Here is a 23,292-nt window from a genome sequence, read left to right as displayed (position 1 = left end):
ATGACCCGAGCCGAAGGCAGTCGCTTAACCAGCTGAGCCACCCAGGCGCCCTTATTTATTTATTTGACAGAGAGAGCACAAGCAGGGGGAGCGGCAGAGGGAGGGGGAGAAGCAGCCTCCCCGTGGAGCAGGGAGCCTGATGTGGGGCTCGATCCCAGGACCCTGGGGTCATGACCCGAGCCGAAGGCAGTCCTGCCCAACCACCTGAGCCACCCAGGCGCCCCCAAAAATGTGTACATTGATGCTAAGGGAAAGAAGCCAGTTACAAAAGACCATTTATTGTATGGTTCTGTTTGTAAGAAATGTCCAGACTAGGCAGATCTACAGGTTAATATTGGCCTAGAGCAAGAGGTGGGGAGAAGGGGAAGATAAGAGGATTCCTACTGGTACAAGATTCCCTTTTGAGATGACAAAAATGTCCTGGTATCAAGGTTATGGTCGAGTAGCTAACTTTGACCTACCCAGTATTCTTGGTGGTTTCTGACACCTACCAAAAGGAACCCAACAGCTATGTATGAGCAAGTTGGCTTCGGTTCATGTTGTAGCACAAACCACCTAGCCTGCTAGTGGTGTGTGCCATTCTTTTTTCTAACGTATGCCGGGAGGTTCTAGTGGTGTGTGCCTTTTTTTCCTAGCATATACTAGCAGGGGTTGGTAACTATTGTGAATAAGAGATACATAGGGGTTATAGTGAGCTTTCCTCTACTTCTCTGAGAATCTGAAACCAAGGAAGCCGGACAGAATATAAAATATCATAATGATGAAAGCACACATACATATAAAAACAGCAGGGAGAGAAATGATGGCTCCTGAGCCAACGCTTAAATATCATTGGTAGTTAGGACCACATTTTCTTTCTTTCTTTTTTCTTATTGTGGTAAAATATACATTACATGGAGCACCTGGCTGGCTCAGTCAGTAGAGCATGTAGCTCCAGGGTTGTAAATTTAAGCCCCACGTTGAGTATAGTGATTACTTAAAAATAAAATATTTTTAAAAATATACATTACACAGAATTTACCATTTTAACCATTTAAAAATATATTTTATTTATTGATAGAGAGAGAGCACAAGCTAAGGGAGGGGGTGGCAGAGGGAGAGGGAGAAGCAGGCTCCCTGCTGAGCAAGGAGCCTGATGAAGGGCTCGATGCGGGGCTCGATGCAGGGCTCGATGCAGGGATCCATCCCAGAACCCCGGGATCATGGCCCGAGCTGAAGGCAGACACTTAACCGACTGAGCGACCCAGGTGCCCCAATGGATTTTCAACCACATAGGGGTTGGTGCCTTCAGCTCAGGTCATGATCCCAGGGTAATGGGATCCAGCCCCGCATCAGGCTCCCTGCTCGTGGGGAGCCTGCTTCTCCCTCTCCTCCCCGCTTTTGCTCTCTCTCACTCTCTCTCTCTCAAATAAATAAAATCTAAGAAAGAAAGAAAGAAAGAAAGGAAAAAAGAAAGAAAGGAGGACAGGAGGAAAGAAAGAAAGAAAATCCACATACAACTCCTGACTTTCCAAAAACTTTACTAATAGCCAACTGTTGACCAGAGGCCTTACCAGTAACATTAACAGTTGATTGATACATATTTTGCATGCTATATGTATTACACACTGTATTCTTAGAGTCAAGTAAGCTAGAGGGAAGAAAATGTTATTAAGAAAATCATGTGGGGGCGCCTGGGTGGCTCAGTTGGTTAAGCGACTGCCTTCGGCTCAGGTCATGATCCTGGAGTCCCGGGATCGAGTCCCATGTCGGGCTCCCTGCTCAGCAGGGAGTCTGCCTCTCCCTCTGACCCTCTTCCCTCTCATGCTCTCTATCTCTCATTCCCTGTCTCTCAAATAAATAAATAAAATCTTTAAAAAAAAAAAAGAAAATCATGTGGAAGAGAAAATCCATTTACCATACTGAACTGTATCGAAAAATATCCATGCATAAGTGGACCCTTACAGCTGAAACCTGTGTTGCTGAAGGGTCAACTGTATTGTTCCTCCTGACCTGGCTGCCTCTCTCTCAATTTCATCTCTGTCACTCTCCCACTTCCAGTGCAATAGGATTCTTCTTCACTTGCATGCCGCTGTCTCCTGCTTATCTATCTGAAAATGCCAAATGCCTTCAGGAAGCATCCATGATTCTGCCCCTAACCCCAGGTTGAGGCCAAGGGCCCTTCCTCTCAGCTCCCATCTCCTTCTGTGCTTCTATTAATAGTTGCTGAGTGCAGTGGCAGGCTCTGGGTAAGTACTGCGTGTGCACTACTTTATATACTCTTCACTCCTCATGTCCCATTTATATGTCCTCATTGTTGAGGGTGGTGCTATGGCCATCCCTGTTTTACAGATAAGAAGACTGAAACTCAGACACTAAACTGCTCAAGGTCACACAGTGAGTAAGAGGAAGCATTAGATGGGAAGCCCAGTTCTGTATGATTGTGTGAAATCTGTAGTATCACAAATATAATTTGTAACCTGATTTCTTCTTTCCTTAGTCCACTGGGTGAGTGCTCATTTTTTTTTTTTTAACACTATATTGCTCTCACATCACCTCCTCTGTAAAGCCTATTCTGTACCTTCCCTTACCCCAGCTGAGTTAGGTGTTTCTTGCTTGGGGCAGGGAATCTCAATTCCAACCTCTCTCTCTTTCTCTCTCTCTTTTTTTAAAGATTTTATTTATTTATTTGACAGAGAGAGAGACAGCGAGAGAGGGAACACAAGCAGGGGGAGCAGGAGAGGGAGAAGCAGGCTTCCCACAGAGCAGGGAGCCCGATGTGGGGCTCGATCCCAGGACACTCAGATCATGACCTGAGCTGAAGGCAGATGCCCAACGACTGAGCCACCCAGGCGCCCCTCCAACCTCTCTCTTGAAAAAATCATGAGACTGTCAACACAGTCTCCATGGCAACTATTACCAGAGTCTAGTAGTGTTTCCTCCCCAGCTTTGAGATGGGGTACCTACTCCATTTCCTTGAAGACCTCACCCCTCCCCAATATATCACCCCCACCACCATCATCCATGTGTTTGTTTCCTGCCTGAAGCCCTTAACCCTTGGAAGTCTGGTAGTATGTTTCTGATGATTCTTTTGCCTCTTGACAGCAATCCCTGGAAATGAAAAAATGGTGTGTTGTATTTTTTCATCTGGCCACCTCTGATATATTCAACGTGTCACAAAAAAGTGACAGAACCAAAGAAATTGTTAGTCACAGTATAAGCTTTGCATCCAAGTCTGCTGCAGGCATTTGTCACCTGCTATTGAACGCGCTAGGGGGCATGACTGCTATCTTGACTCAGCAAAGCAGCATCTTTCTCTTTCCCTGGTGGCAGCCAGAGACAGGAAAAAGCCTGTCAGCAATGGGGGTGCCTTCCTTTCTGGTTATAGATTGTTATATAATTCCCTCTGCTATAATGGGAACTTCCCTTGGCTTCTGTGCAGGAACAAGTTAACCTAGCAGTCCTGAGATTGCATATCCTTAGAAAAGCCTGCAGACAAGCTTGGCCCTTGGCTGGGAATTTGGATTTGGGGAGAGTTTACTTATTCCCAGAATTGATAAGACTGGCCCACTGTGCCTAAATTGTTTGCAGAAACAATGTAGTTTATGCTGAATACCTGTTTTCCTTCTGGGAGTCTGGAATTGTGGCAGACGCTAGGCAGAGAACTCATGTGACCAGTGCCCAAGAAATAGTCTGGGTACTGAGTCTCTAATGAGCCTCCCTTACAGATGACATTTTCACACAGATTGTCACAGCTTGTCCCAGAGGGGGAATGAAGCATGCCCTGTGTGACTCCCTGGGAGAGGACCCCTAAGACCTTGTACCTGGTTGCCATTGGACTTCATCGCATGTGCCTTTTCCCTTTGTTGAGTTACCTTTATATCCTTTCACTGTAATACATCATACCATGAGTAGGATGATATACCAAGTCCTGTGAGATTTCCTAGGGAGTCATTGCATCTGGGGTGGGTCTTGGGGACACCTGACACAGCTTCTCTCTGCTTGTCTGGATTCTACTCCCCCTCTCCCCTGAAACCTTCTTACGTGGTTACTATACCTGGGAGCGATCCCTCCCTATGCCCAGTGAAGCAGTATGTGCAAGCCTTGGAAACAGGGACTTGGATCAAGTCCTGCCTCTGGCAAGATGCATGCCCTGGTAAATGGCCCCTGGTTACAAATTGTTTAATCTTCTTGGCTGATACTTAATTTGGTAGGTTCAGCCTCCCTAGGAGCATAGGCTTAGGTAGACCTGTGTTTGAATCCTAGCTATTGACTCTAATCTTCTGGGAGCTTCTTTCTTCATCTGTAAAGTGAGTTAAATTGGGTTTAATTTGGTGGATTCATGTAAAGTACTACACATAGTAACTAGGGAGCAAATGGGAACTTTTTTTTCCTGATTTTTTTTTTTTTTTTTTTAAGTAATCTCTACACCCACTGTGGGGCTTAAACTCATGACCCTGAGAGCAAGAGTGACAGGCTCCACCGACTGAGCCAGCCCGTCTCCCGAGTAAATGGGAACTTTTATTATTGTTTTGATTATTGGTATAAAATCCCTCTCCCCAAATAGAATGCATCTAACTGTTCTGTGCATCTCTCCCAGGGCTGAACATTCGCTTACACAGAGTAGGTGCTTGAAACTCTGCTGAATGGGTAATGTTGACTCTGCAGTGAAAGACATGACTTTGTTGCCAAAGTAAAAATAATAAAAGTAGTCATTATAATTTTATTTAAAAAATTTTTTTTTTAAAGATTTTATTTATTTGACAGAGAGAGACACAGCGAGAGAGGGAACACAAGCAGGGGGAGCAGGAGAGGGAGAAGCAGGCTTCTTGCCGAGCAGGGAGCCCGATGCAGGGTTTGATCCCAGGACCCTGAGATCATTACCTGAGCCGAAGGCAGACGCTTAACGACTGAGCCACCCAGGTGCCCCAAAAGTAGTCATTATAATTTTAAAAATCACATTTGAGTGCTTACTATGTGCTATGTGTTGGGCTAAGCAATTTGCTTAATTTATTTCATTTGATCCTTACAACAGCCCTGTGAAATACATTCTATTATCACCATGTTAAAGATGAGGAAATGAAGCTTGGCATAATTGTGGCCTCACACACATAGGTGGCAGAGCTGGGATTCAAATCCAGGTGTATCACTCAGGTTAGGCCCCCATAATAAAATACTGAGGACTGGGTGACTTAACAGAAGTCAATTTTCTCACGGTCTGGAGGCCAGAAATCCAAGATCAAGGTGCCAGCATGGTCAGTTTCAGTTTCTGGTGAGAAGTCACTTTCTGGTTGCCTTCCCTCTGGCTTTCTTACAAGATCTTTTTCCCTTGTGGGATGCCTGGGTGGCTCAGTTGGTTGAGCGTCTGCCTTCGGCTCAGGTCATGATCCCAGAGTCCTGGGATCGAGTCCTGAAGCAGGCTCCTCGCCCGATTCTCCCTCTGCCTGCCACTCTCTGTGCTCTGACAAATAAATAAAATCTTAAAAAAAAAAAAGTTATTCTTCCCTTGTACATGAGTGTAGGGAGCAAGTGAGGGAGCTCCCTGGTGTCTTTTCTCATAGAGACACGAATCCTGTCTGATGGGAATCTTATACGACCTCATTTAACCTTAATTCCTTAGAGGCACCATCTCCAAATATAGCCACACTGGGGGTTAGGGCTTCACCATATGAATTTTCTGGGGGGTGGGGGGAGACACATCCAATCCGTAATATTGGGCCTGACAACAGAGTCTGAGAAGAAATAACCACAAATTAGTCAAAACCTCTTACTTGTTCTGATAAATTTTTTCTATATTGGGAACGATGTGGGGAGGGAGGTGAGGGCTCAGTTTGCTTCACTTGGTCAGAAACTTTAATTCAGGGATGCCTGGGTGGCTCAGTTGGTTAAGCATCTGCCTTCGGCTCAGGTCGTGATCCCAGGGTCCTGGGATTGAGCCCCATATCAGTGCTCTCTGCTACGCAGGAGCCTGCTTCTCCCTCTCCCTGCCACTACACCCCTGCTTGTGCACGCTCTCTCTCTCTGTGACAAATAAATAAAATCTTAAAAAAAAAAAAAAAGAAAAACTTTAATTCAGGGGTGCCTGGCTGGCTCATTCGGAAGAGCATGCAACTCTTGATCTCGGGGTCATGAGTTCCAGCGTCACATTGGGTGTAGAGATTACTTAAATAAACCTAAAAAAAAAAAAGGAAAACCAAAAAACTTTAGTCCAAATAGGGCTGCTAATTTTCCAGATGGCTAGAAGCCTACCTCCCCATAGGGCTTTGACAGGGAACACTTGCAAGGGTTCCTGGATTTAGAAGTCCCACTAAACTTGGACTTTTACCCTAAAGGGGAAAGAATTTGGAAGAGTGAAGGAAAAACAAAAAAGAAAAAACAAAAGTAATTACACTGACTTAAAGTCTTTTTTATTTATCCCCTAAATCAGAAGTAGTTAGCTGGGAGGCCTAGTGGCCTTTCTAGTTGATGGCAGCAGGTAAGGGAAAAGTTTCTTTGAAGTTCCTCCAAAAATGTTTATCTGATTTCTTTTTATGGTCAGATTGTTTTGGTCCCTGATCATCGTTCTGAAGAAGGAATGAAGATTGTCTGCAGAACTATTTCAAACACTACTTTCATCTCCTGTTTCTTTGCAGAGGCACCCAATTTAATTAGGACATTTGCTTGCATTGTAATTGTTCACTTAAAGACTCCTTGTGTGTTTTTAGAGAAGTAACTCATTCTCCTTGTAAAATATAAGAGGGCTGGTGATTGTACTGATATTCCTAAATACCATTAAACCAGACAGCTGCTGTGATTAATTTGCCTTCAGAGGATCCATAAATCCTAAAATATTAACAAACTCAGTAGAATAGGATCAGGATTCACAAGATATAAATTCTTAGACAAGGATGAGGGAGGACGCAAAGGGGCTGCAATTTTAAGCTCTACGAGTTGAACCTTGGTTCACAACTCTGATTTTTCAATTGTAAACAAGCAATGCTCTCCAAGAGTTGTTATTTCTTGGAATTTCTTTTTCTTTTTTCTTTTTTTGGTAATCTCTACACCCATCATGGCCCCACCAGACTAACTCTTGATAATATTATCTACATTTTTAAATGTAGGCCTAAGAATCCTTAGGCAACTTTGCATGGTTACTAAACTGAATGCTCTGAAGACTATACTAACAAGGGCACTAGTGAAGGGCTGGCCATTAGAAAGATATGGTTCTAGGGCAGAGGTTGGGAATCTCTGGGTCAAATCTAACTCACTGCCTGTTTTGTAAACAAAATGCTATCATGACAGAGTTGAGCAGTTATAACAGAGGCAGTATGGGCCACAAAGCCTAAAGCATTTACTATCTGGCCCTTTGCAGTAAAAGTTTGCCAACCATTTCTCCAGAGCCTCAAGTTGGCCCCATCCCTAGTTCTTTTACTGGCCTAGATGGGGAGCATGCTGTATCAAGTATCACACAAAGAACTGACCACCCAAGCTTTGGCTACACTGTTTCCTCCCGCATGATAAACTTTGCCATCCATTAATGCCTGAGCCACAGGTTTAACTAAGATGGTAAAAGCGGTGAATGCATTTCTAGTCTCAATTAACAGAAGCCAGAAAAGAAATATACAAGAACTTTATTTTTGAAACTTTTTTTTTGGAAAGTTTTAAACTAGTAATCATTAGAGGGGAATCTTCTTTAACTTGATCTTTTCTTCTATATTTGAAAAGTATCTCATCTTTGTTAACATTTCCTTGGCTTTTTCCAAGTCATCTGAAATAAACAGAGATGTTAAGGTGAGGCTTCATTTCAGCAAGAATAAAACTAACTCTATTGACCAAGGTAGCCAGTCTGAATCACAGATAAAGTTTTAAAATGAAAACTGTGAGGGGCACCTGGATGGCTCAGTCGTTAAGCGTCTGCCTTTGGCTCAGGTCATGATCCCAGGGTCCTGGGATCAAGCCCCGTGTCGGGCTCCCTGCTCCACAGGAAGCCTGCTTCTCCCTTTCCCACTCCCCCTGCTTGTGTTCCCTCTCTCTCTGTGTCTCTCTCTGCCAAATAAATAAAATCTTAAAAAAAAACCACAAAAAACAAAAAAAAACCTGTGAGATCTGTATTTGCATCTGTCTGTATATTTATGTGTCTGATACGTATATTTCCCTAACTCCCGATGATATTACCAAGTTAATTTATAAAAATCCCTTAAAAGAGTTGTATCCTCCCTATGACCCAGCAATTGCACTACGGGGTTTTACCCCAAAGATACAAATGTAGTGATCCAAAGGGTCACCTGCACCCCAATGTTTGTAGCAGCAATGTCTGCAATAGCCAAACTATGGAAAGAGCTGAGATGTCCATCGACAAATGGATAAAGAAGATGTGGTGTGTATATACGTATATGTATATGTATATATATATATATAAATGGAATAGTACCTAGCCATCAAAAAAAATGAAATCTTGCCATTTGCAATGACGTGGATAGAACTAGAGGGTATTATGCTAAGTGAAATAAGTCAATCAGAAAAAGACAATTATCATATGATCTCACTGATATGCGGAATCTGAGAAACAAGGCAGAGGATCATAGGGGAGAGAGGAAAAAATGAAACAAGACAAAATCGGAGAGGGAGACAAAACATAAGACTCTTAATCTTAGGAAACAAACTGAGGGGGAATGGGGTAACTGGGTGATGGACATTAGGGAGGGTATATGTTGTAATCAGCACTGGGTATTATATAAGACTGATGAATCACAGACCCGTACCCCTGATACAAATAATACATTACATGTTAATTAACTGAATTTAAATTAATTGAATTTATTTTATTTTATTCTTTTTAAAGATTTTATTTATTTGAAAGAGAGACAGAGATAGGGAGAGAGAGAGAATGAGAAGGGAGGAGAGGGAGAAGCAGGCTCCCTGCTGAGGAGGGAGCCCGATGTGGGGCGTGATCCCAGGACCCTAGGATTATGACCTGAGTTGAAGGCAAATGCTTAACCGACTGAGCCACCTAGGTGCCCCTGGCAAACTTTATTTATAATGATAATTATGTTTTATAATATGCTGCCTAAAAATCATTTCCAAAATCTTTTTGGCAACTTGGAACCTTAGAGTCACGGTAAGCTAAGTTAAATAATAGATCTTTATTAAATATATAAATAATTTCTAAATAAGATAAAGTGTTAAAACATTCACTATTGGGGCGCCTGGGTGGCTCAGTCGTTAAGCGTCTGCCTTTGGCTCAGGTCATGATCCCAGGGCCCTGGGATTGAGCCCCGCGTTGGGCTCCCTGCTCAGCGGGAAGCCTGCTTCTCCCTCTCCCACTCCCCCTGCTTGTGTTGTCTCTCTCTCTGTCAAACAAATAAATAAATGAAAATATTAAAAAAAAATTCACTATTAAGCAAAAGTTTAAGTTTATATACTTTTGGCTATTTATTTTTATATGGTATGGAGAAGCCAAGGATCTTGGGTCTCTTTTTTTTGATCTTGGGTCTCTTAATAAACATGTCCTTGCCACATTAAAAAAAGTAATATTATAGAAAACATATACCTCTGTAGCTTATGAGATGGTATATTCATAAAATTTGTTTATCTACTACAGAATACTGGTATATTATAGTTCTCAATTGTCTACTTCCCGGTTTTCTCTGTAAAATAAAGGTTGCCAATGGTTAAAATTTATAATCAATATATAAAAAAATAAGACTGAGTAACAAGATTGAAGGGAAACGACTTTGTATACAAAGAATGGAAGAAAAGTAGGATGTGTTTTTGTATGAAAAGTATGTAAAGAATGAAGAGTGTTTTTCCTTTCAGATAAAAAGAGAGTAATTTTGTCCTAAAGTAGAATGTGAAAGAGGGAAAGAATAGAACAAAATATGAATGGATATTGAGTTGTAGAAGGTTTGTGGAAAAGGAATTTTATGTTGTGAGGTCAAAGCTGGCTAAGTGGATTTATATATATATGTATATTTTTGTTGTTTGTTTTTTGATTTTGTTTTTAAGATTTTATTTATTTAACAGAGAGATAGAGCCAGAGAACACAAGTGGTGGGAATGGCAGAGGGAGAGGAGAAGCAGGCTCCCTGCTGAGCAGGGAGTTGGATGTGGGGCTCGATGTGCGGCTCCATCCCAGGACACTGGGATCATGACCTGAGCCAAAGGTAGACACTGACTGACTGAGCCATCCAGGTGTGCCTATATATTTTTTTTAATGAACTTTATTTATTTATTTATTTATTTATTTATTTTTTCTGATTTAAGACTTTTATTTTTTTTCAGGCCCAATGAGCCTGAGTGGCTGATGCTCACCATTCCCCTTCTGCCCCCCAGTCCTCTGCTCTCTGCAAGAGGAATGTTTCCTTGCACTGACTTGCGCAGATGGCCCTAGGCTTTGGCAGTGGCCTTGTAATGGGCCAGAGTGTGAACTTTATTTTTTAATTTTTTTTTTTAAAGATTTTACTTATTTATTTGGCAGAGAGAGACACAGCGAGAGAGGGAACACAAGCAGGGGGAGTGGGAGAAGCAGGCTTCCCGCAGAGCAGGGAGCCCAGTGTGGGGCTGGATCCCAGGACCCTGGGATCATGACCTGAGCCGAAGGCAGCTACTTAACCAACTGCACCACCCAGGCGCCCCTATTTTTTAATTCTTAAAAAAGATTTTACTATTATTATTTTTAAGTAATCTCTACACCCAGCGTGGGGCTCAAATTCACAACCCTAAGATCAAGACTAGTACACTCCACTGACTGAGCCACCCAGGCGCCTCTTGAAATGAACTTTAATCTCAATAGTGTACTGACGAAACCAGAGTTTGGTTTTCTCTGTTAAAATGACAAAGTTTTGGGATGGCTGGGTGGCTCAGTCAGTTAAGCGTCTGCCTTCGGCTCAGGTCATGATCCTGGGGTCCCAGGATTGAGTTCCGCGAGCCCGCTTCTCCCTCTGACCCTCCCCCCTCGATGGGATCGATGCCACGTTGGGCTCCCTGCTCAGCAGGAAGCCTGCTTCTCCCCCCTCCCTCTGCTCCTCCCCCTGCGTGTGCTCTTCTGCCCCACCCTCTCTCTCTGTCTCTCTCAAGTAAAATAAATAAAATCTTTTTAAAAAAAATCTATTACTGGGCGCCTGGGTGGCTCAGTCGTTAAGCGTCTGCCTTCGGCTCAGGTCACGATCCCAGGGTCCTCGGATCGAGCCCCGCATCGGGCTCCCTGCTCAGCGGGAAGCCTGCTTCTCCCTCTCCCACTCCCCCTGCTTGTGTTCCTACTCTTGCTATCTTTGTCTCTGTCAAATAAATAAATAAAATCTTAAAAAAATAAAAAAATCAGTTACTTAAGGGGCGCCTGGGGGGCTCAGTTGGTTAAGCGACTGCCTTCGGCTCAGGTTGTGATCCTGGGGTCCCAGGATCGAGTTCCGCAAGCCCGCTTCTCCCTCTGACCCTCTCCCCTCTCATGTGCTCGCTCTCTCTCATTCTCTCTCTCAAATAAATAAATAAAAACTTTAAAAAAATAAAAATAAAAAATCAATTACTTAAAAAAAACCTAAAAAGGTCTGTATTGTTGCTTACTATTCTTGTTGCATTCATGTGGATAATTAGGCCAACTTTAATGCAACTAAAGTTATTTTGTAAACAAAACTATTCTACCTTGATAACCTTTGATTAAAAAGGGGGTTGACTGTAGATAGAAATTTTATGACAGTGGAAAAGTATATCACACCTGGAATCTATCTTGAGGTTTTATTATCTTCCTGTAAACCAAACTGGATCTTGCCATCTTACACATTTTGTCCGCCCTTAGCAAATTCTTTTTTTCCCCCTTCTTTTGTTTTTAGCCCTTAGCAAATTCTTTTTTTTAAAGATTCTATTTATTTATTCATGAGAGACAGAGAGAGAGAGAGGCAGAGGGAGAAGCAGGCTCCCAAGCAGCAGGGAGCCCGATGCGGGACTCGATCCCAGGACCCTGGGATCATGACCTGAGCTGAAGGCAGACGCTTAACCATCTGAGCCACCCAGGCGCCCTCCCTTAGCAAATTCTTAATTCTCCTTAAATATCTGGCTACAACTCTCCAAAGTGCCGTTTCCCATTTTTCTCCTTCCCTCCTGATTTGGCATCACTAAGAACTAAAACCTAATCCTTTCTGGGACTCAGGTTCTCTTGTGGTCGCCCTTTCCTCCAGGATCTGAAAATGCCCTGAAAGCTAAGGCCAGACAACTTGATATAAGCATCAAAGAACTCATCCCTACAAATCACGCGTGGGCAACCTTTGTGCCTGGACTTGCTGCCACTTGGGCTACCCCAAAGGTCCACCAGAACTCCTGTGTCTCCCATGCTCTGCTCTGGGTAAAGCCATGGCTGTGACGTTGACGTCTATGCCATCACTACCAACAGTTGAAGTATAAAATAAGAAATCTATCGGATTGCCACTGCTGTCCTCACACCACCATGTAAAGATGCTTAAGAGTTCAGTGTCTTCTCAAGTGACTGCCCGCCCTCTGGACTCACAAACTGGGTTTATACTCTGTTCCCACCATTAGCCTTTGTTTTCTTTTTGTTTCCATAGAGATGCTCCTCATTAAATGCCTGATTGCTCACGTCATCCAGCAAATATCCTCTTCTACCAAGTCTCAACAGATGGCTCAGCTAGTCCTTAATAAACAAAGGGCGATCGAATGAGAAATGGACTTACATTGTTCAGAGGAAAGAAGAATGTCTCTTCTTCCTGTTTCTTTCTTACTGTTTGTTGCAGCTAACACCAGAAGATAGGACCCCTGTCTCCCAGTGTCTGAGGGAGGGTAGAAGCCTAACTTTAATAAGCCCCAGTTAGCAAAACCAGATCGGTTTCACATGAAACTACCACCTTCCCTTTTTTGTAATTTTCCATTTCCCAGACTCTACTGAGACGATGCTCATTCTCCTCCCTACTCCCTCATTCTCCCTTTATTTTTTTTTTAAATATTTTATTTATTTATTTGAGAGAGAGAGAGAGCGAGACCATGAGCGGGGGGTGGGGTGGGGCAGAAGGGAGAGGAAGGAGCAGACTCCCCAATGAGCAGGGAGCCCAATGCCGAGCTCAATCACAGAACCCTGGGATCATGACCTGAGCTGAAGGCAGATGCTTAACCAACTGAGCCACCCAGGTGCCCTTCATTCTTTCTTTAAAATGCCCAGTAACCTTTGTATCAATCAGGAGTTCAGTTCACACCAGACTCTTCCCTATTGCAATAGTTATTACTGATTAAAATCTATCCTTACCACTTTAAGTAGTATCTGGCTTTACCTTTGACAGCGTACAAGCATCTCTTCAGAGTCCCTGCTGTCAATTCTTCAGGTATATTCTTAGAAGTGGAATTGCTAGATCTTATGGTGATCCTATTTTTAATTCCTTGAGGAAATACCATAATGCTTTCCATAGTGGCTGCACTATTTTACATCCCCGCCAACAGTGCACAATGGTTTCAACTTCTCCAGACCCTCACCAATACTTGTTATTTTCTGAGTTTTCTAATACTAGCCATCTTAATCAGTATTTCGTTGTGGTTTTGATTTTCATTTGCCTAATGATTAGTGATGTTGCACATCTTTCCATAGACTATTTGTATATCTTCTTTGCATGTTCTATTTCTTAAGCTGGGTGGTGGGGACATGAGTGTTTCTTCTGTTTTTATTCCTTAAATTGTACTTAAATATTATTTATTCTTCTCAAAATCTACAAAAAAAAAATCTACAAAAGTGCAGTAGGAGATGTGGGTGAGCCCTGGTGGAACACCTGAATCGTCAGTGGGTTGGGTTCATGGATTTCAGGCAGCCATATCAGGCTGTTAACCTGTATTTCCCTAACGTATTTTTAGAGACCCTTCCTCTGCCTGTGTGTCAGAATAGACTTCTACAGTCCTTGCAAACTGGACGGCACACTGTATAAACCTGTCCCCTCAGCACTAGCTGACTGGACTTCAGTGGACATCTGGTTCAAGCTGGGCCAACCAAATCCCCCCTCTCGGGAATCTAGAGTTGGTGCCTAGGGGACTCTAGTCAGATGGTCAAAGTCCTTGCTCTTATAAGGTAATGGACCTAGGCGAACTAAGGAGTCACCAGTGGGGAAGGCCATTTTGGAGCACTGTATGCTAATGAGGACGAGAATGGAACTGGTTTATAGTGAGGAGAAGAGGATGCAATGAAACTGCCAGAGGCATCGAGTCCAGGACTGCAGTTTTGGTTTCAGACTGCATTCTGGTTCTCAGGCTTTGCCCCAGAAGAGCTCATATAACACTGTATACTATAATCATCACAGGGACTTTCTCTTTGGATTTGGGCACATAGTCCTAATTCCTTATAATAACCTTTTTTATCTGGGCTAGCTTGAGTGGCCTTCGGCTTCCTGCAGTCAAATGATCCTTCAGCCAAAGGGCCATTATTCCTTTATTTAAGGGGTGGCACAAGTCTGGGATGGAGAGAAAGACTGTTTTTACTTCAAAATAGCCAGAAATAGACTGAATCTCTTTGAGCTGAAAGCCAGGAGCAATGGGGACCAGGATGAACATTGCTATTTTGAAATTTGGGCACAGCTCTGCTGTGGGCTTCTCCTTCTGGGCTTTGCAGAGGAAAGGGGTGTGCAGCCTTGCCCTCAGGATCTGCCTGTGTTGGCTTCAGCCTACATCCCGTACCTTAACTTCTCCTACTTGCTGAAGAGGAAAAGAAGCACTTTCATCTGCTCTTTCACTGGCATATCAGTTTTTGGCACACAGCTTATTTCTCTAGCAAGGCTGTGAATCCTTGAAGGGAGAAATGTCCACTTGCCTATATTTTATAGCTCCCCATGTACTTATCATAGGATGGGTATAAAATAGCTATTTATTGAATTGATGGTTATACCTCAGTGCTTACAGTTTCTTTCCACATTTAAGAAACTTAAGACATGAAGAAAGTACCTTGTTCAAAAGCTCTGCTCACACTGTCAGTCAATTCTTTCTGTTTAGCTGAAAGAGAAAATCACTATCTTAATTTTTCTATTTATATAGACTAACGATGTGAAGATAACACTTGGTAGCTGGTTTCAACACAATATGACAGGGAGCTTAGATTCCAGGGTAAGGCCTCATAAGCCCTGTGTCCACATGCCCCATGATGGCAGCTCCTGTGTTTTGTTTTGTTTTAGATTTATTTATCTTTATTTGAGAGAGAGAGAGAAAGGGTACACACATGTGTGTGGGGGAGGGGCAGAGGGTGAGAGAGAGAATCTCAAGCAGACTCCCCACTAAGCACAGAGCCCTAATCGAGGCTCAATCCCACAACCCTGAGATCATGACCTGAGCTGAAACCAAGAGTCAGACATTCAACCAACTGAGCCATCCAGGCTCCCCAGGAGCTCCCGTTTAGTGTAGCTGACCCTACTCACATTATGTTTTTCTACCTCTGAAAGGTCTGAGGGGCAATCGCTAAGGCTTGTAAAATGGCTATACAATCATTAAAAAAAAAAAAAAGACAGGACAAGGAAATGCTTTGATTGTCTCCACCAAGTAGTCTGAATTTTCCAGATTTCAGGTAGGAGAAAATTAGCAAACTGGGATTGCCTATGGGCAGGGCATTACAGTGTTTCAAACAACCACTTGCAAATTATACAGCCTCCCAGGAAAATGAAACACTTAGATCATATTGTACCATAAGAGAGGAGATGCCAGATAAGGTAAAGGAGCAGCCACCTGGTGTTTCAGCCACCTGGTGTTTCTACCGTGTCCTCATTAGGAAATGAAGAAATTCACTATAAGTGCGTTTTCCAGATATAAAAAGTATCAATCGCTTATATGGTGCCTGCTTTCAAAGCACTTTCAAATATGTTATATCTCTTTCATAGGCAGTTATAGGTATTGGGAGATGGCCCTAGTCATATGGTTGGTTGAGTGGAGGAGCTGGGAGCAGACTCCAAGTCTCCAGACTCCTAGACAGCTGTGGGAAACTAGCAACGTGGTGTTGACAAAAGAACACTGGACGAGGAGTCTAGGGGCTCAGGAGTTCTGCCCAGATCTAACTAGCTCTATGCCCTTGAATATTTGCTTACTTTGGGCCTTAGCACATGCTTGTAGGGGAGGAAACTTAGGAATTAATCTAAATGAAGGTCAGTGACCTGTTTGAAACCAGACATTCACTATAGGGCTAGAATAACCCCCACCAGTGACTGAGCACCTGCTATGGGCCAGGCACTGTGTTATGTGTTTTACATGTTTTATTTGATTTAATTTAATCCTTGCAACAACCAACACTAATGTTATCTCCATTTTACAGATGAGCAAACTGAGGCTCAGAGGGGTGAAACTGCTTGTTCAAGGTCACATGTAAAGTCAATGGCAGTGTTGACACTGCACCCAAGACCCCCTCACAGCAGTGTCATGTTCCTCTGCCTTCCAAAACTGTGCAGAGGGGGTTTCTGACTGTAAGCCTTGAGGTCTTCCAACACCAACCAGCCGAAAGGCTGTTGATACATCCTTAACTGATAGACCCCCCCCGCCATTTTATTGATTTTAGCTTCTTTTTTCATTATTTATTCACTCAATTAATATTTACTGAGCCCATGTTATATACATCATGTACCTGGGCTGAGGATATGAGGGGACCAAAAAGCAGAAACAATTTCTGCCTCTGCAGAACTTCTACTCTAAGGAGGGAGAGAGGCTGACATTGGTCAAATAATCTCATGTAGGTTATAACTGTGATTAGTCCTATAAGGGAGAGGTATCCACTGCCAAAAGGTACAGATAAAGAGGTTCTCTGAGGAAGTGATGATTGCCCCCAGATCTGGAAGAGGAAGAGTTCACTAGAGGAAGGAGGAGAAGAGAGTTTTAAGCAGAACAGCATGTGCAAAGGCCCCAGGGTAGAAAGGTGCCTGGTACAGATGAAGAACTAGAAATGTCCTGTGTGGCTAGAGTGGAGGGGCACATGGGAGGAAGCAGAGGTCAGACCATACAGGGCCTTGTATGCTTTACTAAAGACTTTGGTCTTTAACCTGAGAGCAGTGGGAAGCCACATAAAGTTTTAAAGCAAAACCCAGGGTAATATGATTTGATTTGGGTTTCAAAAGATCTCATAAGTGACAGTATAGGAATATATTCGATTGAAGTATAGCTAGACCAGTCTGGAGCTACTGCAGTTGTCCAGGTGAGAAAGAATGGTAGTTTGGAACAGGGTGCTGGCAGTGCAGACAGACAGATTTGGGACATATTTAGAAGGTCAGCATTTCAAGATTTGGTGATGACTATTTATGGGGGTAAGGGAGGATAAGTTGTTAAGAACGCCTCCTCAGTGTTTTGGACTTGTGCAATTGGATGGTGTCTTTCACTTAGGAAACATCAGCAGAGGAATAGGTTGGTTTTTTTTTTTTTAAGGAGGGAGGGGAGAGGCTCATGAATTCCATTTTGGACACAATGAGTTGGAATATATAAACTCCATGAAGACACGGGTCTTTCTTGTTCACTGGTGTCTTGCATAACGCTTGATTCACAGCAGGCATGCCACAAATATTTGTGAAAGTACATATGTGCATACAATTGGAGTGAGAACTTGGACCTTCTTCTACATGGCATGGTTAATTTTATGTGTCAGCTTGGTTGGGCTATGGTGCCCAAATGTTTGGTCAAACGCTAGTCTAGATATTGCTGTGAAGGTATTTTGTAGATGTGATTTACAACCAGTTGACTTTAAGTAAAGATTAGCTTGGATAATGTAGGCATAGAAGTCCTGCTTGAGTTTCCAGCCTCCTGGTCTGCCTGACATATTTTGGACTTGTTAGCCCTCACAATTCTGTGAGCCAATTCCTTAAAATAGGTTCCTCTCTCTCTCTCTCTCCATATATACATATATACTATTGGTTCTGTCTCTCTGGAGAACCCTGCCTGATACAGTGTGAAATAAAGTGGAAAACAAAGTAATATGCGATTAGAAGTCAGTTTTTCAGTCTTTGCTCTGCAATGTGACCTTGGGCATTTCCATGAACTTCTAAGGTCTAATTATTCTTGTCAGAGATGCTAATAGCATCTAATGATGTCATGGGTAGGAAGGAGGAGTGCAATCTGCAAAATATTATTACATTCTTGGTTTAAGGCTGCCTTCTGGAAAGTTAAGAGATGTTGCAAGTTTAACCTCCAGACAAAATTGGTTTCAGTATAACCAAGAAAAAAAATACTCCCTGAATCATTATGATGACCTAGATGTAGTCTTTATATTCATTTTCACCTAACCTTGGACATGTACTCGTAACAGCAATAAAATGCATTCAGTGGTATTTTATCTTTTACCTCTGACAATAGATTCAGTCTCTTTCATGGCAGCTTCACTTTGAGCTTCTGCAAGTTTTTCATTGATTTCCATTATTTCCATGAGGAATTGCCTGTCCATTTCATCATCTGTCCCTTCAGGAATCTCTAGTCCATGGAGCTTTAGCTATTGGGACATAAAGCAGAAAGAAGTAAGGTTGGTTGAAGAGACTGTGGCCAGAGTCATAAATCCTACTCACAGAATAGAACAGAATACGATTCATCAACAAACAAACAAACAAACAAACCTTGAACTGTCTTTTTTTTTTTTTTTTTAACCTTGAACTGTCTTAATAGTGAAAATGTGAAGGCAGGGTATGGGGAAGTTGGACAGAGACAGGAGTGCTGGGACGGGATTCCTCTCTGCTACCTGGAACTGTGTGACCCGAGGGCAGTTGTTCCTCCATTTGGGAGACTGAACTAGATATTTGTAAAGGCTCTATTAAATCCTAAAACTCTAAGGTGCTAAACTCTTCCCTCCCCCACCAAAACCCCCAAAATACTCTTCCCTAAATGCTACCAAACGGTAAAAAAATAAGGCACTCAGGCAAGTAAGATTTACAAATACTCAGAGAAAACTATTCTCATGCAGTATCATTGAGGCAAATTATCTTTGGGTCCCTAGACTAGTTCAGGTCTCAAGCACTCTTCTGGTGAATACAGGGGAGCAGCTGTCCCATAGCCCAGTGAATAGCATGTAGTCACGCATAGAGGGTTGGGAAATCACCTTACAAGGTATAGTCCCCTGCTCAGGGGAGCCAGAAGAGTCTTATAGGCATCATTCACCAGGGTTGAATGCTTTTCCGAGAAGTCCTTTTCAGTCTGTTAGTGGAGATGAAGATAATTTCATTACCATCCAAATCAGCCACATTACATTCACAAACTGTTTCATAAAATACTGATGGGCAGACAAGTAAGGAAGTCTCCCAAGTAGAAGTGGTGTGGGATGAGATGTCTTTATTTTCACGAATGGATTCTAATTCTTCTGGGAAGTCAGGTAAAAGCTGTGAGTGCAGGGCAGGTTCAGGGTCTGCCAGCTGGGGTCAGGCTGCCCTAGGGTGGAGCTGGTTGTTTAGCTCTATCTCTGATAACCACATCACCACAAGGCCACTGCCACCCACCCCATGTACACTAATGTTTGGGTATGATTAGGGGTGGCCAACAGGCTACCTGAGACCTCTGGCTGAAGAAATCAGGGTGGACAAGACGCTGTAGTTCCTGGTACCTAGTGTGGAGCTTTGCTGTGTCAACTCTGAAGGCACGGTTGCTGTAAGGAAATTGGGAGATAAAAGTCATGCACCAAATATTTATAGATTTGTATACTATGGGCCTGGTTCCTGTTCTTATGGGGGTAAACGCGATATACACGTAGAGAGAGATAACTTCAAAAAGTGCTGTGAAGGAAAAGAGAACAGGGTCAGGGAAAATGGTACATGTGGTGGACAAAGAGATGACATTTGAGCTGAGACCTGAATGATGATGAAAAATAATCAAAGATCAGAAAAAAGGTCACCAAGAGGCAGAGGGAACATGCAAAGGCCCTGAGGTGCAAGCAAGTTTGGCATGCTTTCAGAACTTAAAGGATAGTGTCACTGCAGCACATCCTAAGTGCAAAGTGACTGGTAGGGGCCCATCTCAGAGTTAAGGGGAAGGACCATTCCTGAATCCCACTCTATCTTTCGAAGGCCCAGGTCCTTTCATCTTTGTCTATTTTAACCCAGTTCCTTTCACTTTACCTTCCCGGAGCCTGCCCTGTCTTAACAGTTTAGCTCTGCCCAAATTTCATCACCTCTCCAAGCTCCACGTTCGGAGGAAAACAGGAAAAACAACCACTTTTCTGACTCTCTCCCTCCAGTTCTTATTTTTCCCTTAGACTCAGGCCACAATATTAAGTTTTCCGGTGCTTTTACACCCTTTGTTTTTCTTTCTATATTTATTTTATTATAAAAGGATGTAACTCAGGAACAACCACATGGAAAACAAGCATGGGGGAAAGGGCAGGGGAGCTTCCAAGCCCTCTCCAGGAGCACTACTCTCCCATCTCCACGTGTTCACAAGCCGGGAAGCTCCTTTACTCCCTTATTTTGGATAATACCTCAGTACGCCTTAAAAGTCTCAACCCAGCTTTAACCATTCTGACCCTATCCTCAAGTCTTTCTGCAGCCCCTCCAGTACACTTCCCTCAGGCCCCGCCCCTCAACTTCTCTCAGGTCCCACCCCTCAGGTCTCCCTCTACAGAAGCCTCCCGCCTTCAATTTCCCCTAAGTTCCTTCCCCACCCGTCCAGTCCCCCCACCTTTCTCGTCTCCATTCCTCAGAGGCCCTATCTCAGGCTCACCCCTCAATTTCCTCTCACTGGCCGTAATCCCACCCTCCGTGCTCCCAAGCCCCACCCCTATTTCTCTCCGCCCACCGATCTAACCGGTCCCTCCTTCTCCTTCCCAAACACTAGAGGCCCTACCCCCTATCTCCTGAGCCTCTGACGTCTCTCTCGCCGCCGCGTGTTTCCCGAAACCGCCTCCCGTACCAGTCCATGAGGCTGAAGTAATCTCGAGTGGGGTCAGGTGGTTGCAGCGCGCGGCACTGTGGGCAGAAGAACTCGTGTCCCCGCATGGGGCCCCCTGGGCCGCCGCAGTTCCAACACTGGGGGGAATTGCTTCCCGCCAGAGACGCAGCATTGCAGCTTAGCGGTCTCCTTCCGAGGACCCCTGCCGGCCACAGCCCCCACACCCGGAGCAAGGCGCCCTTTCTCCCGCCCCACATCTGGCCGCAGCCTATCTCGCCGCGGTCACCGGTGGGGGGGAAACCCGGAGAGAGCGGCCGACCAGACTAGTGCTGCTGATTGGCTGGAGAGCTGACCGGGCGGGATCCTGGATTCTGAGTGTCCCGCTCCTTATTTTAAACTACAACTCCCAGCAAACATTGAGGTACGTGTGGACGGCCACATCCGCCGCTCTTCATTGGTCCGGCGGCGACGCAGGGGTGTTTTAATTGGCTGAGGGTGGAGTTTGTATGTGCTTAGTTAGCGCCACTCCGCTGGCTGCGCCTGCTGTGAGCGTTTGGGTCCAGGTGGGCGCACGCGGTGAGTCATAGTGGAGAACTTCTCTTGGGTGTTTGGGGGTTCGATTCCCGTCCCCAGGGTCTTAGTGCGCGCGGAATCTCCCGAATTTTCACTTTGTGTGGTTTTTAACCTCGGTCGGGGGGAGGAGAGGAGTGCGTGGGTGACTGTCTTCCTGTGTAGATGAACTTCGAGGTGAAGGTCACTTCCCCTGTTACTTACAAGCTGAAACTGGCCCAGACGTGCAGTGTAAGAAAGGACAAAATTGTGCTCTTCAAAATCAGAGGGAAGTTGGTTTGTAAATAGTTAATGAATGTTAGTAATTATTACCATATTTTAGATTCAATTTCTTTAAAAAACCTATTGAGAACCAATTTTAGCAGCTAGGCGCTGCAGAAACTGGAGACACTGACCTGTGTAGGAGGGTGCCCTGCCAGTGTCCATAAGTGTGTGGGGTGGGTAGCGAGGAGAGGGTAGGAGGGCACCAGTCCACCTGGGGACTCAGTTTCTCTGTTTGAAAAAAAAAAAAATTGTGTTTCACTTGTAAAACCCTTTCCGGCTGTCGGATTCTTTGGGACTGGAGTTCTGTTCTCCCAATTATCAAGCATTACTGGGGGAGGAACGTTCATGTATCATCTCATTTAATCCTCAAGATCTATTTAATGAGATGGTGGTCTACCTGAAGGTCATGCAAAGATTTGACTCAGGCATCTGACTCCAGACTTGTTTGCCCTAAAATCGTGGTTTTGACTGCCTCTAATCTTTTCATATACTTTCTCCTCCTCGTGGTTGAGGCTAATGTGGTTTCAGTCTGCTGGACCCTTAACAATAAACGAGGATAGCAGCTACTTCTTGACAGTCTTTTGTCCATTGTCAGGGTGGAGAAGTGTTGCTCAGAAAGCTATTAGAGGTTGCAGCCTTGACTAATGTAGTAGTATTAGAGCTGCAGGTCCTGGAGTGGCACACTCAGCTCCGGCATCACCTCCCTGGTGTGGTTTAAGAAAAAGTCATCAGGATCTTTGTATCTGGAAAGCTATATAAATACAGTCAGTGTGAGTAATGTTTACTGTGTTCTCCTGGAGGAAGAGCCTGAGTATGTGTATCTGGAGAGAAGGGAGAATGCACTCCCCTCCCCACTCTTATAAAAAATCATGTTAGGTATTTAAAGTTAGGGATTGACAGTTACTTTGACTTTAGTTTCTGTTGTCAGAGTTTAACTGTCTATCAAATTAACTCTATAAAGTGAGGGTGGGAACCTGTTATGGTCTCCTGTGACTCAGTTATTTCTGCAGGATTCTGTTGGGCTGGAGGGCCATTTAGGATGAAAGGTGAGCCCTTATACTTACTCAGCATCACAAAGGGCTAGGTGGAGTTGTTTAGAGCAGTCTTCTTTGTGTTCTGCTTCATTAATAGCCTGGCCCTTAGTTAGGAGTCAGGGAATCTAGAGTGAACAAACAGGATGTGGTCTTCACCGTCCTGGGGCAGGCTTGGGGGAGGAGGGGTATCTGTGACATTTTATGTAAATGGTCACCCCTGGTGTGGTGCAGTGAATTAGTTTATAGTTTCTTTGCCCATCTTCTATCCCACGCCACATGACCCTTTCCCTTTCTTCTAAAACATGAAATTTAAGTGTAGTGTTGATTGTATTAATACCTAAAGTTTCATTTCTAATTTTAATTTTTTTTAAGATTTTATTTATTTCTGTATTTGACAGAGAGAGAGCAAACAGGGAGAGCAACAGAGCGAGAGTGCTGAGCCGAAGGCAGACGCTTAACTGACCTAGCCACCCAGGCACCCCTCATTTCTAAGTTTTATTTTATTTTATTTATGTATGTATTTGATAGAGAGCACGAGCGAGCACAAGCAGGGGGAGCAGCAGGCAGAGGGAGAGGGAGAAGCAGACTCCCCACGGAGCAGGGAGCTCGACATGGGGCTCAGTCCCAGAACCCCAGGATCATGACCCAAGCTGAAGGCAGGTGCTTAA

The 23,292-nt window shown here is 43.9% G+C and overlaps 2 protein-coding genes across 8 annotated transcripts in view; one reads left to right on the top strand and one right to left on the bottom strand.

Annotated features, from left to right (window-relative positions):
• CHEK2 (checkpoint kinase 2) overlaps positions 1-23,292 on the top strand; it is an 89,637-nt gene that overhangs the window by 17,569 nt on the left and 48,776 nt on the right. Inside the window, exon 1 of one of the 4 annotated variants that reach the window (XM_073886748.1) lies at positions 21,067-21,177. The exons of 1 other annotated variant lie outside the window; for it this stretch is intronic. The gene's annotated coding sequence lies outside the window, so the exon portion shown is untranslated. Of the gene's footprint in view, positions 1-21,066; positions 21,178-21,250; positions 21,333-23,292 lie in introns of those variants that run through there. 2 more of the 4 variants (XM_025858151.1, XM_025858152.2) reach the window with 2 other exon arrangements.
• On the bottom strand, positions 7,573-21,013 carry HSCB (HscB mitochondrial iron-sulfur cluster cochaperone). Of its 4 annotated transcripts, none has more exons than XM_073886750.1 (6): positions 20,712-21,013; positions 19,422-19,518; positions 18,984-19,073; positions 18,234-18,378; positions 14,877-14,924; positions 7,573-7,726 (listed from the first exon to the last, which is right to left on the bottom strand). In XM_073886750.1, exons 1-6 carry the CDS (start codon positions 21,011-21,013, stop codon positions 7,635-7,637), a joined length of 774 nt encoding a protein of 257 aa, XP_073742851.1. In that variant the 3' UTR covers positions 7,573-7,634. The 4 variants fall into 4 exon arrangements, with proteins under 4 accessions (XP_073742851.1, XP_025713941.1, XP_073742852.1 ...); XM_025858156.2 differs by having other exon boundaries at positions 20,778-21,013; XM_073886751.1 differs by lacking the exon at positions 14,877-14,924.

The sequence above is a fragment of the Callorhinus ursinus genome, unplaced genomic scaffold (assembly GCF_003265705.2).
Source record: "Callorhinus ursinus isolate GAN/ISIS: 27379988/994484 unplaced genomic scaffold, GSC_fseal_2.0 scaffold72, whole genome shotgun sequence".
Lineage (NCBI taxonomy): Eukaryota > Metazoa > Chordata > Mammalia > Carnivora > Otariidae > Callorhinus > Callorhinus ursinus.
Note: the sequence above shows the minus strand (reverse complement) of the source record. Positions and strands in the feature narration are given on the sequence as shown.